Below are 15,549 nucleotides of genomic sequence, written 5' to 3'. Positions count from 1 at the left end.
AAGGGTCAGAACACCAGCTGAAACCAACGCACCTCGCAATACACTGTGACAACATTACTCAATGGGCCAGCTCATGACTGTGTGTGGAAGGACTGCGAGTTCATGGATAGGACACAAAAAACACCCCTTCAGCAAGCCACTAGGGACCACCGGAGACCACCTTCAGGGGCTCCTAAGGGACTTAAAATGCATGGGTAATTGAGACGCAAGTATTATAATTACTTCCAGGAAATCTAATGCGTATGTATGTAACTGAGCAATATAAGCTTTGTCTATTGCGACTTGTGGCATGCACGCTAGGAGGAATTATCCCCTGTATGTCCAGCACTGCAATAAAGAATACCTACTTAATAGTTATTCAGACTATTGAGTCCTGATTTCGGCTTTTCATGGCATCAAAACCTACTTTGCAACAGGGTTTCAATCACTTCAGTTAGCGCACGAGTCGACTGGAGACATAAGCCCTATATATTCCAAATAGACTATCATGGTATGAACTAAATGTGCCAACAGAATAAAAACCTGAACATAAACCAAAAGCCCCCAGTTCACAGCTCCAAAGGACAGAAGGCAGCACGTAAAACAAATGCCAAATAGTTGGAAGTGATGGGACAAGGCTGGTTAGGCTGGTAAAACCAAACCAAAGCAAACCAAACCAAAAATCGAGGGGGGAGCGGAAGTTGCTGTGGAATTCAGAGGATGATTTTAAAATATGATTTATAAACACAGCTGAGAATCTCCTGACACTACAAGCTCTCTAAGTGTAGTCTTTGGTGTATATGCATCAGCTGTAAGGAGCTGTGCCGGCAATTAACACATCGCATAACGCGTAACAGCCATGCGTCCTCCCCCCGGGTGGGGCCGGCGGCTTCTGCCTCACAGCGGGCAACTGTGGGGGAGCGCCGCTCCCGCCCCGCCCAACGGCCGCCCTCGCCGCCGCTCCCGCCCCGCCCAACGGCCGCCCTCGCCGCCGCCGCTGGCGCCGCGGGCGGAGCGCAGCGGGGGCATGGCGGCTCCGAGGGCTGCAGCGCCTGGCCCCGGCGGCGGGGTGGTAGGACCCGAGCCGGTGCCGGTGCCGGTGCCGGTGCGCGGCCGGGGGCTGGAGCTGGAGCTGGGGAGCAGCACGCAGACGTCGCACCGACTGCTGGCCTACAGCGACGCGCTGCTCTCTATCATCGCCACGGTGATGGTGAGCCCGGCCCGGCCGTGGGGCCTGCCCAAGCCGGCAGCGGCGGGGTGGCGAGGCCGGGGGCGGGCTGGCCCGAGGCCCGCCGTTGGGCGGCGTGAGGGAGAGCCCCAGAGCAGCCGCAGCTTGTCCGGGCTCTGCGCCCCTGCCCGGTCCGTGCGCTTCTCGGCCCGGCGGGCTGCCGCCAGCCCGGCGGTTTGCAGGAGCCGTGTTGGCCTGCTCCCTCCGGCCCCGAGCCTGCCGCCAAATGACGGCGCCGGCCCCGGAGCCTGGCGGCCGTGTGCCGGCGAGCGGCGGGCCGCCCCGGGAGCGGAGCGCGGTCGTGGGGAGCGGTTGTCCCTGCGCGTTGTCCCTCTGCGGCCGAAAAGTGGTTCCGGCATCCAGGACCGCAGGCTGTTAGTAGCTACGTGATCCAGGAATATCTGCGGCCACCTGAAGTTTCTTAGACGTTAACAAAGCTCTCAATAAGGAAAAGAATACCATGTACTCATAAGCTTTTGTTATTTCAGATTTTGCCTGTGGCTCACACAAAAATACATCCTGATCAGGTACCATATGTCTTTTGTTGTTTCTTGTGTCCTTGCAAGTACATGTAACATCTTAATTTAGCACCCCCGCTTTCTTTCAAGTTCCAGACTTTCAAAAAGCCCAAAACATTAACTAACATCAAAGCCAATGGAAATTTCCCCTAGGGAGGAGCTGTTGAACTTTGGGTGAAAAACTGTGTAATTTGGAGAAGTTGAGATGTGAAGCCTGAATGAGCTGTATATTGTAGGCCAAAGATTTTATCCAGTTACTTTTGTATGAATAATGAATTGCCCATCTGACCAAAACATTTTTTTCAGAAAGTATCTGCTCTTTTTGGTAATAGATCATCACTTACCGAAGCCAGTTATATAGTGCAAGCAGAATGCTGGTTTTAAAAGGAGATTAATAATATGAGTAATGAGAATAGCAAAGGTAGAAAAAGGCAACTACAGAAAATAAACTAATTCTGAAAGATGAGGAATTTTAGGAAACAATATTTTGAGAAAGTTTACAGGGTTTTTTTTTTTTAATAACATTTTTTTTTTTGCTCTTAAAAACAGACCTAGATACAAATATTTTGTCTCATTTAGTTTAGGAAACTCGAGTATGATCCATAACAGGGCAAATATGCCACATTAGTCTGTTTAAACCATTGTGGCGGTACATGCAAAATTGGCTGTGGTTAAGCCCTTCCCTGTGTGATGCTCCTACTCCAGAAGTCAGCGTTAAGAAAATAAGAGGCATTTTGTGGCCGGCCCTCCTTTGAAATGCAGTAAAAGTGATGAATGAGTGCATAAATGAATCACAGGTGAACAGAGCATTGGGAGGCCCTTTTACAGATATAAGAGATGTGTTGGTACATCATATGCCACTAACTACACATTTCAGTATACTTACAAGCATCTAATTAACCGGTTCTTCTGCATGGTAGTAAAAAGATTGTTGGAAGAAAACTGCATTCTTGGCAGGCATTTAAAAATATATATTTAAAAAAACCCAAAAAACTTCAAATATCTGCATCCCTGCAGATACTGCTAATAATTTCACTAACATTTAACTTCTGCTTTCCTTTCTCTGCCTCTGGGTGTCACTTTCTGTTTCAGAAACTAGGTGAAAGTGTTCAGCAACTTCTTCTAGCAAAAATTGCAGTCTACTTGATGACCTTCTTAATAGTCACAGTGGCGTGGGCAGCTCATGTGAGGTAGGAACACAGTGTTTAATTCCAAGAAAAACTATTGTTTAAAAGGACAGGAGGTAACCATGTGTCTGATACATATCTGCCTTGCTGATATATTTCTGAATTGTCTTTTGTTGAATAATACAAATAATTCATTATAAAGAAATGCTACTCTAAGGAATGAATAACTGTACTCTTACACGACTGACACAGTGATACAGAGAAAAACCAGTATTAGTATCTTTTAAATTAGAGTTACTCTTCATTTTACTTCATGTTCTAGATGGAATTAAAGTTCTAATTATGGTGAAAAAGTATGACTTTGTAACTTGTGTGCTACACTGATAGAGGAACTGATAGAGTACAGCTGGCCTAAAACTTGTCTCTCAGTGCTCAGCAGTATGCTTCTCACAAAATCAATTGTAATGTTGCAGATGCTGTATTTTATAGAGCTGTGGATGCTGCCACCTGCCCATGTCTTGGTAGTTAAAAAGAAATCGACATGCAGGTATCACACTAGAATCAGGCCAGTTTTCATTTGAATTTTGAAATTTACAAATGTTACTACATTCCTAAGTAAGTGGATTGGCTGCATTCTAATAGAGGTGTGCAACCTGTAATTCAATACTTGAAGCAGATACTTCACATCAGTGCTTTTATCATGTTACTTTTCTTTGCTTGCATAAGTAAATGCTGAGGCATAGTCTTTGAATAGTTTAGGGTTTTGTGGAGGGTTCTATTAATTCTCAGTGACTCTTCTGTGGATCAGGAATGTCATTAACAAGGTGTGGAGCAGTTTGGAAGGAAAGCTTATTTTCTTTCCGTAATAATAACTATGCTATATCTTCAGGAGGAATTATTTTAAGCCTTAAAATTCTGAAAATATTCTGGCCCTAACAGCACAAACTTGCCTCTGTTCTCCAAAGTAAAATTCAGAGAAAATCAGAATAATAGCTCTTCACAATGGCATGTGTGACAAAGAAAAATCAGAGGCTCTGGGTGGACTCTGAACATCTGGATCTGCTCTGAAAGATCTGTGTAGTGCTGCTGCAGGGCTCAGGACCCTACACACCATTGCTTTGTCTGGTGCCTATATTTTTATTTTGGCATCAGAGTATCAAATGGACTTGTTCATGTCCTTGTGCAGGCCATGAACAGTGCCTGCTGGTGAAAATCTGCCTTTGTTCATGCTTCAGAAGCATTTGCTTGAGCAGCGAGCACAGGCTGTCATTCTCCAGTTAGTTCCAGGCCTTGCCTGTGATAGGTGATCCATTGTCAGCTAATGATAGTTGTCCTGTGGTTCCCAAGCCTTGGGCAGGACACTAGCAGTTTGCTGGCTGTCCTGTCCCGGGTGCGTCAAGTGGCAAAAGATAGAGCTGTTCTGGAACAAACTGCTGTGGGAGAAAGCAAACCAGAGGCCTGCCCTGTGACTTGGCTGCATTTCATCCTATAGTGAACCGGCAAGTCCTCCAGGGAATCGTCTGCAACTTCTGCTCCCAAATCACCCCATGTCTTCCCTTTTCCAAGGAATGATACCCATTTGTAGCTCACTGTCTTGTTAGGTTTTTGCTGTGTGACTCAATGGGTCAGAACTGACATCTGGATCACTTCTTCACAGATGAATTGGCTCTTACTTACTTCAAAGTAAATACAGAATTTCAGGTGTACAGGAAGATAGAGTAGGGGGGAAAAAAAAAGCCAGTTTGCTACATCATATGCCACTTGTCCTTCAAAGAGAAGTGATGTTCTTAATAACTGCTCCATGATTGTACTTGACTGTTCATATCTTGTTTTTCAGCTTTTTCTAAGAAATTACTGTTTGAGCTAATGAATTTTGGTAGCACCTGAACTACTTGTATAAATTCTGGAGGAAAGGAAATCAGGTTCCACTATAATATCATAAGTCTACAATTTTGTATACAGTGTTGTAAAACATATTTTGGGAGCTGGCTTGTTCATGATACCTTGCCTTGCCTTGACAGGTTGTTTCAGGTGATAGAGCTCATAGATGATGTCCTCGCTCTTCTAAATCTGGTGAGTCTTGTCAGACATGCTGAATGTTTAACAAGTACAGGTCACTTTTTATTAAGTCTGTTTTCTACATATCCAGAAGTTTGTAATTTAAATAGTGTAACTCTGCCAAATTTCCAAGTCAGGAAGGTACAAAGAGTTTGAATTCCTCCTTGCCAAAGTGGCTGATTGATAACTAACTTGCTTTCAACTTGCACATGTTTTATTGTAAGCCAAAAGAAGTTCTGCAACAGGTTAGTCGGAAGTTCATCTGAGGGAACTGAAGAGGCACCTAAGGCAAAACCTTTTGACTCTATTCATCTGTGTCCAACTGAATTATCTGTCCTCCAGGCTTAAGAGAATGAAATGCTATGTCTTTTGTGGCAAAAAATCTTAGTGTTAAGTTTGAATTGCAGTTACATTTTCAGTCATTTGTTTAGGTTGGTCAGAAATTCATTCTGAAGCTTAGTTGAAACAGAGGATTATAGGCTCTTTCAAAGAAAAACTACCACTGAGAGACAAATTTCTGTGAATCAGTGTTTCCAGCTTTATACTTGCCTAAATCTTATCTCTTAAAAATTCTTCATTTGAGTATGTTTTTTAACGAGCCACCCTGTAATATCCCGGTTATTAACAGTTGTAATGGGACGCTGCAATGGAGAACATATCCTTGCTTTCAGACAGAGCTTTCTATTTTACTGTATTGTTTAAAATTCTTTTCTCTGTCAGTGTGCAACCACACAGTCAATTTTGATAATAAAAATACTGAGATGGCATTACAGGAAATTATGTTAGAGGACTAGCTTAAGGCATGTAATTATTATCTCCTGTAGCTTTGAAAGCAATGCATTTCTTTGTGCTTGAGGTGTTTTTTTAATCTGGCTTTTTTATATATGAAATATTTGTGATCAGAGATTGATGGCTTTGACAAATCAGAAATACCTCTTCAGGAGGTGTGATATTTTTGGCATTACTACTTTAGAAAGAAGTCTGTTAAGAGCCATAGCAAAACTTTTACTGGTGGTATCGGTAACAAATCTGTAAAGTTTTCTAAACTAAGCCTGCACAGTTTGGACAGCAAACATGGAAGATGTGTACAGAACTAGCCATTTGTTAAGCCAAAACTCAGCAACCTCAGAAGTGTGGGGGTTTTGTGAAGCAACACGAGCATTTGGTCTGTTCTTGTTGCATTCTGTGAATATATATTTAATAAGTGAATTGCTTGTTTTGTATTTTACCCAGTGTTTCAGTACATTCTTTCTTTTTTAGGCTTGCATGATGATTATAACTTTCTTGCCATACACAGTAAGTACTTTTCTAAAATTTGACACGTTTAAATTATAGGATTTTTAAATTTATTTATTAGGAAAGACTTTACCAAAGTATTCAGAAACACAGAAAAGTTTTATAAATATAGTCTAAACCTTGAATTCATTGTAATAGTTAAGCCGTACTTTTGTAAAATTCATGAAGACATGTTATAACCTTCAGTTACTGCATGTTATAGACCTGCCAGAAAATGGGTATTGTTGAAGAAAAATTGTAATCACGGGAAGTCATAGTTCCCCATGATTTCTTTTAAAAAAACAGCTGTATTGAAAAATTCCAAAGTTGCATGATGAAAAGTTTGCATTTTGTAAGAGAACTAAAGCTGTGTTTCAAACTCCACTTTAGTTGACAGAACATTTTCCTTTTGTAATCTAGACAGAGGTTTTGGTATCAGTTTTGACTTACTCAGCCAGTCTGGCAGCCAGTCGTTCATTTTTTAAATCTGCAAATTTGATGTTCTGCACAATTTCTGGACAACGACCTTTAGACCTAGAAAGAATATTTGAAAATGAACACCATATTAGCAGAACAAAATAAGATGCTTAAAGTGCATCTTGACTTCTATTGTATGTGTAGAACAGATTTGTATGGCTGGCACCTGTTTCTCTGGATGTATCTGTGTTATATATTAGTCTGCAAAGAATAAGGCTGGGGCCAGTAAAATGGTCTTTATCAGCAAGAGCACATACTTTTACTTTGCCTTGAAGTTGAAATAATTTTTTGAAAGTTGTCAATGTTACCCTAATACTACACCCTGCTTTTATTTTTTTCCCTAATGAAGCTGCAGAAATTAATACAACAGGGAGCCATGGAGGTAGAGAAATTAAAAAATTTAAAAAGGTATCCTAATATCAAGAATTTTCACAGCTATAAAGATCTTGTCCCCTGAAAACACTTAAACTTTAAGCTCAGCTACAAGCCAGACTGTAGTTATTACGGAGACAGAGTGTCAGAGAGGTTAAGGTTTTGTACTATCAACATGAGAGCAAAGCTATCTCTCCAGATGCCTTCGGTTGGGATGTGTACATGTATTTGTGGCTAGAAATTGCAATTAGTGGAATTACATTGAAATGCAAAGTATTATTTAGGTTTTTGAGTTGCGGTATTGAATGAAGAGTGCTTCTGTTACTCTACTGTTATTCCTACATTGCTTCTTAATTAAATATTTGATCTAGTTGTGGTTTTTTCTAGTTTTCCTTAATGGCCTCCTTTCCAGAGGTACCTTTTGGCATTTTCCTGTTCAGTGTCTGTGCTGTTGTCATTGGCCTTATACAGGTATTGGAGCTAACTGTTTACATTTTCATTTTTAAATATATTTTCTTGGGTAGAACTAAAATTACATTTCTTAACTATGTGTATAAATTGGCAAATGTCTTTTGTGTTTGTATAGCATTCTTTTTCAAAGTTGTGCCTGTTGTGATAATATATTATCTGTATATAAGATGCAAGTTTGCATTGCCACTATCCTGTGAAGCCGATTTATGCAACTAAAATGCAGCTGACCTCAAAGTACCCAGAATAGTAATTCCTTTCCCACTCCTTAAAAATGCATTGAGGAAATAGCAATTGACTTTTCCTACTGAAGTTCTTACTGAGCTGTGCAGTGGTGGTTCAGTGAACATGGGCTTTCAGCTTCAGCGCAGTGGCACTGTTTTTTTCCTGGTGCAGTGCCTTGTTGCTTTCTGTTCCTTACTGTGGAGGTGTCCATTGCTCTTCATACAAGATGCGTGGTCTGACAAGCTCTGCAGAGGAGACTAAAATCATGACATGCAACGTATTGTGAAATCTTAGACTCTAAGATCAGCCCTCCATGTGGGAGTGAAGAATAAGGTTGAAAGTGCTTTGGCATATATTGGTTTAATAGTTTTATATTTGAAAACGGTGCATATACTCGTATGTAATAACTTCAGTAATGCTCTTCTTGCAGGCTGTGATAGTAGCATATGGATTCTATCATCCACACTTACTGAATCAACAGATACAGGTGTCTGAAAATCAGAATTTCTATAAACGTCGTATCTTAAAGATTATCCTAAGAGGACCGGTTTTGTGCTTTTTAGCAGCTGTCTTTTCTTTTTTCTTTATTCCTTTGGTAAGTTCTCCCAGTCAACTGAAAACTTTGTTGCAGCAGTTTATATTAGTTATATTTAGGACTGTGTATTAAAATAATGATGTCCATGTTAAATATGCAGACCTTCCTAGTTGCCAGTTCTGTGGTGTTGTAATCATGGCTGCTGTTTTGCATTGAAAGTGTTCGGTTCACAGATACCAATCCATAATTTGATCCATGAGTATGGATAGTTTTGAAAGAATATTCTGATACAGTATTTGCTTTACTTGCTCTGCCTCAATTTTTTTTAATCCTTCTCTTAATTAGAAACAGGTCTTCTGAACAGTAATTTAGTGTCTTGCTCATAGTAAGTAGGTAAGATAATGTGGAAGGTTACATGAAATAAACAATACACTGTACAAATTGAAGACAAGTGAATATAATCGCTGAACTAACTCGGTGTAAGAGCAAATTGAATAAGCAGACCAGTTAGCCAACCTGCATCTAAAACAAATGCTTTTGGCTAAGGCCTGCTCTTACACAGCCTTTTTCTCTGCCATCTTTATTAAATGGCATTGAGTTGCTCCTGCTTACTAATAGCTTTTATCTTTCTCAAAACTCCTGTTTGGAACTGAAATCTGTTTTTTGGGTGTATCCTGAGCTTCCTTTCCTCTGTCTTGATCTTTAGGAAAAGGTGGATTTAACTGAATTTTGAGAAAGATTCCATGGGAATTAGCATTGTTTAAATAATTCTCAAATTTGGGAGGAGTCAGGTTGCTGCTGTTAAAAGGGACAGTTCTGAGTCCAAGCATGAAAAGGCCTAATTTTAACTCTCACACCCTTACTTCCTCCTTCTCCCTTGCCTTGTTCACTAGTGTCTTTTCTTTTGCCATTAGTAACAGTGAAATTAGTCTCCAAGTTACTGTTTTGCTTAGACCTGCACAAAACCTGTGAACCACGTATGACCCACTGAGGTGTCTTCGGGACACAAGCAGCAGAATCATAGAATATCTCAAGTTGGAAGGGATTCATAAGGATCATATGGGATAGTTCTCCAACTTCCAACGAAGTCATTAATGCATTTTTGTTAGCAGAATTATTTCCCTTCTTGTTTTAGCTTGCTCCGTTACTGGTACTAAATTAGCTATCAAAAAGCAGCATTAGGTTGCACGTGCAATATTCAGGAGGTGCTTGTGCATTTCAGATGAGGCTTTTCCATGTCATAAAGACAAGATTTGTTCTTCTCAAGATTGAGAGTAATCATTTCATATTAAACTTGGAAGATGATTTATATTTTTATAAGGAAATTTAAACTCTGTTCTTTTTTTCTCCATAGTCTTATGTACTTCTTGGTCTCGTAATTGTTTTTCCGCATCTCACTCGATTCATTACATGGTGTAAAACCAAGATTGTCGGTGAGTAACAATATTCATAGGAGTATGTTCAGATATGTTATTAGTTTGTCAACATGTTATCCAAACAGCCTGGAATGAAGTGATTTTATTCTACTTCCATTTTTAGTCTTGGAATGTAGTGATTTTGGGATTTGTTGCTGTGCTTCCAAACAGTTTCTCCCTCACTCCCTGGTTTCCCTAAATTTGTGATGAGATTTGTGTAAGGCACAACACATTCAAACATCATTTCTGAGTGCAAAACCTCTCTGGTTTGTGCTGAATATGCACATGCATGCACACATACACACAAGTACATGAATGATGGCTGCAGGCCATCTATCTGTTTTCCCTCCTAAAAAGGGAGCATGGGAATTGAAGAATAAAGCAAGCAAGCTCTATGCCTGTATCACTTTCTTCCCAGCAATACAGTATGGTCCTACATTTTCAAACTGGCAAGCAAAGCAGCTATAAATCAAACTTTTTCAGGGTAGTTAACTGTTTAGGGTGTTAAATCTCATTAATCTAACTGCTGTGGTCTAAAGGTGTGCCTTCATACATGGCTTAGGTAAGCCTAAATCCATGCTTCCTTCCCTCATGCCCCTTGCTTATGTTCTTTCTCCCCCCTTGTGTCAGCACTAACAATTGCACAGCCACACCAACAGCCAGAGCTGCTCTTAAACTCTGCTGAGGAGGTTGCCAGTGCCAAAGTAAAGCAGAAGGTGGTATCGTGCAATCTACTTAGCCAAAAGGTGGAGTGTCCCTCTTTGAAAGCAATATAAAATGACCACAACAACACTGAACAGATCATGTCTTTAGAATCAGTACTCCCGAGGTGAGTCAGAAGAATAGTACCTTTGTGCTTCTGCTGTTCAGCCAGTACATCTGTGTACATTGCAAATGGGAACATACTTTTGACTCCCCCAGGCGGCAGCAATAATAGACAGGGAGGCAGAAATGCTCTGAAATGGCTATGGCCAGGCTCTCAGAGCCAGAGAATAAACACATACAAATACTGCCTCTGCTGGCTGCGATGGCGGCACTGCGGTTTGCAGTCACCTCATGTTTGTGTACATCTCACCCTGTCAGATGGCTGACATAAATTACTGCTCTATTGACTGAGTTGTGATTACACTTGCTTTTCATTCAGTTCCCCTCCTTACTTCCTCTGGGAGCTGTAAGCTTTATCTTTGTCCAGCCTATACTCCTGAAGTGGTGCAGCTTGGCTATCTGGGCAGTTCAGAGTCCAGTCTTTAGGGATGTGTTTGATATTTCCTATAAAAACTCCAGAGCTCCACCTTTTGACCAAAGACTGAATTTATTTTAAAGCAGGAGATTTGATGTCCCAGTGCAGCCCCTGCGCTCCAGTGAGTTTTTTCTCCCATGCAGTATAAATTCTCCACACTGTCTTAGAAGACATACAGCTATTGGGTTTCCCTAATAGGTATAACATCTGATTTGTTTAGCTCAAATATTTTGTTCAATTACAGCTTTCAGTCATTATTCACTTGGTGAAAATGATCTGCCATACAGTTTAAAGGACAGGGCTTTTTTGTCCCTGAAGGACTTGTTGTCCTGAAAGCAACATGAACTTCAGGGAGAGGCATGGCTGCCGAAAAAAGTGGAGTGACTGATCTTTGTGGATGAACAGCACCCTTCTTTCTACAGAAAGATTTTGGCAGGTGGGGAGAAAGAGGAAGGGAGGTCACAGCAGGTTGTGTAACTACCTTGTTCTATACTACCTGGTTTTGTCTTTCATTAGTAAACATCTGGATTTGTTTCCAGGTCAGAGAGATGAAGGGGAGGAACACCACAGCTTAGAAACCTTCACTTTTTACCTGAGTGAGCCTCTGAGTAAGGAACGGGTGGAAGCATTCAGTGATGGAGTCTATGCTATTGTAGCAACCCTGCTCATTTTGGATATATGGTAAGGCTTTGTATTGCCTCTTACACTTTTTGTTATTACATATGTCTATATATAATATTTGAGGAAATAAAATTAACCAAACATTGTCTTTGACTTCTAAAACCTGCAGTGGTTACTTTAAGTATGATTTTCTAGAAAGATATAGAACACAAACAAAAGATATTTCTAGCGCCCACATTCCAGTAGTGATCATCAGTCTATTTTATGTATATTGGGGTAGAGTCTTGAAGAATAAAGTTTCCTTTTTGCTTAGCCATTTTTTCAGATAAAAGGCTTTTATCAGCAAAATCTGTGTAGTCACTGTGGCAACTTTAGTTCACTAACCTAAGGGAATGCCAACTTACTTTCAGATTTCCTTTCAGATCTAATTTATTTGCAGAGCTGTTATTTGAAATGCTGTAAGCTACAAATAAGGGAACCACAAAGTGGATGCCTGGTGTTCCCTGTTTCCTCAGAGTAAAGCAACATAGTTCAGTGTTGCTCCAGCTGTGTTTTTATAATGGTAATATGCAAAGTAAAGTAAGTTTTCTCTCCACAGTGAAGACAACGTCCCTGATCCCAGAGAAGTTGAGGAGAAGTTCCATGGCAGCCTTCTTGAAGCTTTAAGTGAATATGGGCCAAACTACCTTGCTTACTTTGGCTCGTTTGTAACAATTGGTCTCCTGTGGTTTGTCCATCATTCACTTTTCCTTTCCATAACAAAAGCTACACGGTTAATGGAACTGCTTAACATACTTTCATTGGCTTTTATCGGTGGGCTTCCGCTAGCTTACCAGCTGACCAGTGAATTTGCAGAGAAGTCTCACAATGAAATAGAAGCCATTCAGGTCAGCTGTGTTATCACTTTCTTTGCCAGTATATTTCAGTTTGCAATATGGACTACAGCCCTCCTCCATGAAAGGGAAACTTTGCATCCTTTTGCTAGGTATGGTGGCAAGGAGCATGCATTCATGTTTGCCAAGCTGGCTCTCTACCCTTGTGTAAGCCTTGGGGCCTTCTTTCTAACGTGCTTGTTAAGTGAATTTAGCACAGCAATTTTCCATCTTATGCAGATTGTAATCCCATTTGCTTTTCTTGCCCTGCGCATTTTTGTTAGAATTTCTTTAACTGTCATAAAGTCTGTGATGTCTCTCTCCACACGGAAGGTTGTACTGTTAGAAGAAGAGGAGGCATGTTTGTCTCCTACTGAAACACTGTCCTAAATTTCCGTGCAGTGCATGTGAAGTAATAACATGAACTTCAGTTCTTCTAACTCACATTATCTTCATGTATGGATTATATTGGTCTAAACCAAAGTCCGCGCTGGTCATAACTGGGGCATATTTTTTAGCTGGTCATGCCTGAGACCCGTTCTCCAAAACCTGTAATTGGAAAAATTTGGTAAATAGGAGATACAAAGAAAAGCATGTTCCCTTTCCTTTAGAGTTACCCTTTTGGAAAAAAATGCTGCTTGACATGTAACTGCAGTGATGATCGATTAAGAAGTGCACAAGTAGATGCTCAGCAAAATGCCCTTTTTTCTGACATGGCAGTCATTATGGCAGCCAAACACAAGTACAGAGGCTGGTTGTACTGCTGTAAAAGAGGGAGGGCTTTGAAGACATGGAGACCTCTGGATTTCTTTATAGTGCATCAAGGTAGAACACTTGTGCATACAGGTTGCTGGTCTTCATTTTTTTTCTTTTTAGTGGTTACGATGTCTCTTCTGCATAGTCACAAACTTCTGATGGCATTTTGAAAACTACTTGTGTTGGGTGGCTCTGAGCATGACTTTAGATGGGAGTTGCAGTTGTGACCCTTATGCAGTCTTCCAGGCTACCTGAACACAAGTTCTTCAGGCATATCTGTTATTTTAAAAATGGATGTATTTAACAAATGAGAAGTCGTGTGGATATGTATCCAAGGTTTGAACTAGCTTTGGTATCTCTGAGGGAAGATACTCAAAGTGCCATGGGACTAGAGGTAAATTTGTTTTCAGTTCTGAAGCATCTGCTCATCTGAAATGAAAGGTTTGGATGTCTCAGGCTTTGTGTGTCTGTTTCCATGCCTATTGAAAGAAACATCCTTCTGTTATTCTGAAGGCATGATGTCAGAGAGTGTGTGAGACTTTCCCGCCACATGTTAGCGTTCCCCATCAGGTAAGGGAGTTGAGTTTTTCCATAAGTAGAGTCTAAGGGATCCCACAGATTTCTGATCCTCAGCAAGAGAGCAGAAGAAACCAACCCTGTAGGAGTCCCAGCCCATGGCACGTTGAACTTTTTTACACTTTGCAGTTTGATAACCTTTATGCTTTATCAAACGTTACCCTCTAGAGAGCTGTACAGAAGAAGTTGGCAAAGTCATGTAGCCTCTGGCTGCCCTGAAAGCCTTTACATTTCTTTTTGGCAGAGCCATTAGTTTGTATCTTGAACTGTCTTAGTGCCTGATAACTTTAATCCCATATTTAAATGCACTTGAGGGATCCTGTTGTTCCTCTTCAAAAAATTTAAAAATAAAATTTTAAAATTGTTAGTGAAAACCAATTCAGGTATCTTGTTTCAGTTGGGATCAGTCCTGAAAGCACTTGTGCTTTTGGTTTGAAGCACCTTGGTATCAATATGTAATTGTTAGTATTACCTACTTCTTCTTCAAGGGGATTTATACCTGCTCAAGGTTAAGTGGCTTGCAGTAGGATTCTGCATTGTGTTGTGTATCACAAGGTTTTTCTGGTACTTAATAAGAGCACTTTTGGTTCTGTACAATTTTGTTTTTATGTGCATCAGGCACATAACAAGCAGTGAATATATGTATTTGTAATAAATTCCAATCAGTGAAAAGAAAAAAGCTTCTAGCCCTTTATTTCTGCTCTGCAGCTGAAAACTTAAATCTGATGTCTACAATTAGAATTATGTTGGGCATGTTTTTATTTTTTGTTTCCTTCAAAATCATCAAGGTCCCTTCCAACCTCAGCCGTTCTGTGATTTTGTGTGAAACACCCAAAAGCTTTTAATGTCATGGAAAGAAATGCTGATTCTGCTTCTGTTGGTAGTTGAAGAAAATGAGACCTGAAACGGAATCTGACCAAGGAGTTTCATTCCAATGTTTACAGGGGTGCTTTGAAGAGCACTGAATTGCAATGTATAAATACTACAAGGAACTGTAATGGCTAACTAATGCATTTTTTCCTTTTTTTTTTTTAACCCCACTTGCAAGTAATTTTTCTGCAGCAAGAACAATTTTTTCGCTTGTAGTCATTACTCAAACCAAATTTAGTAATATCTCAGAACCTAAACTTTTGTATAAACAGAGTTGGTTTATGACCATTTTGATAGTTTTGGTAAGTTCTGGAGAAATAAATTGCATTTCAGAACAAGGCATTAATTTGAATTGTGTGATTCTCAAGTAGAAAAAACATTCCCAGATCTAACTAACTAGCCCTTCTTTACAGAATTACTGATGACCACAGGTGTTTGCCTCTGGAAGAACTGAAGTGAAACATTTAAAATTATAATAATCATAGAATGGATGTGGTTGGAAGGGACCTCTGGAGAGTGTCTAGTCCATCCCTCCTGTTTTAAGGGAGAAGCCTGGGTTTTTATCCCCCAGGGTCAGCTAGAGCTGGTTGCTAAGAGCTCAAGAGGCCAACCTGCTTCAGTGTCCAGTCACCCTTAAGAGGAAGAAAAAAAAAGGGTTCTTTTTTCTTCCATTTAAAAGGAGTTTCCAGTATTTCAGTTTGTGCCCTTTGCTTCTCATCCTGCCACTGGGCACCACTGAGAAGAGTCTGTCCTTGTGAGACATGCTCCAGCCCCTGCCGTTGTCTCCATCAGCCTTTGGTGGACTCTCCGTAGAATGCCCACGCCTCTCCTGTGCCAGGGTGGGGGGAGCCAGACACAGCACGCTGGATATGCTCTCACCGGTCACCTCCTGTGACCTGCCAGCAGCACTTGGTTCCAAAGTCTAGAAGATTGCTGG

The 15,549-nt window shown here is 40.7% G+C and overlaps 1 protein-coding gene across 1 annotated transcript; it reads left to right on the top strand.

Moving 5' to 3' along the window:
- Positions 1-940: 940 nt before the first annotated feature.
- TMEM175 (transmembrane protein 175) lies at positions 941-14,954 on the top strand. Its single transcript, XM_064437901.1, has 10 exons — positions 941-1,189; positions 1,696-1,734; positions 2,818-2,915; positions 4,874-4,925; positions 6,171-6,206; positions 7,422-7,505; positions 8,158-8,322; positions 9,617-9,695; positions 11,457-11,598; positions 12,137-14,954. The coding sequence occupies exons 1-10, from the start codon at positions 1,007-1,009 to the stop codon at positions 12,798-12,800; spliced, it is 1,542 nt and encodes a 513-aa protein (XP_064293971.1). The 5' UTR covers positions 941-1,006; the 3' UTR covers positions 12,801-14,954.
- Positions 14,955-15,549: the final 595 nt, after the last annotated feature.

This window comes from Phalacrocorax carbo, chromosome Z (assembly GCF_963921805.1).
Source record: "Phalacrocorax carbo chromosome Z, bPhaCar2.1, whole genome shotgun sequence".
Classification (NCBI taxonomy): domain Eukaryota; kingdom Metazoa; phylum Chordata; class Aves; order Suliformes; family Phalacrocoracidae; genus Phalacrocorax; species Phalacrocorax carbo.
The sequence above is the reverse complement of the archived record's forward strand: the minus strand, read 5'-3'. Positions and strand labels throughout refer to the sequence as shown.

Bases quoted from the DNA above. Each gene is read 5' to 3' on its own strand.
- TMEM175 (XM_064437901.1), top strand. From the start codon at position 1,007: ATGGCGGCTCCGAGGGCTGCAGCGCCTGGCCCCGGCGGCGGGGTGGTA. The intron at 7,506-8,157 runs GTATTGGAGCTA...CTCTTCTTGCAG, and splicing joins TTGTCATTGGCCTTATACAG to GCTGTGATAGTAGCATATGG. The intron at 8,323-9,616 runs GTAAGTTCTCCC...TTTTCTCCATAG, and splicing joins CTTTTTTCTTTATTCCTTTG to TCTTATGTACTTCTTGGTCT.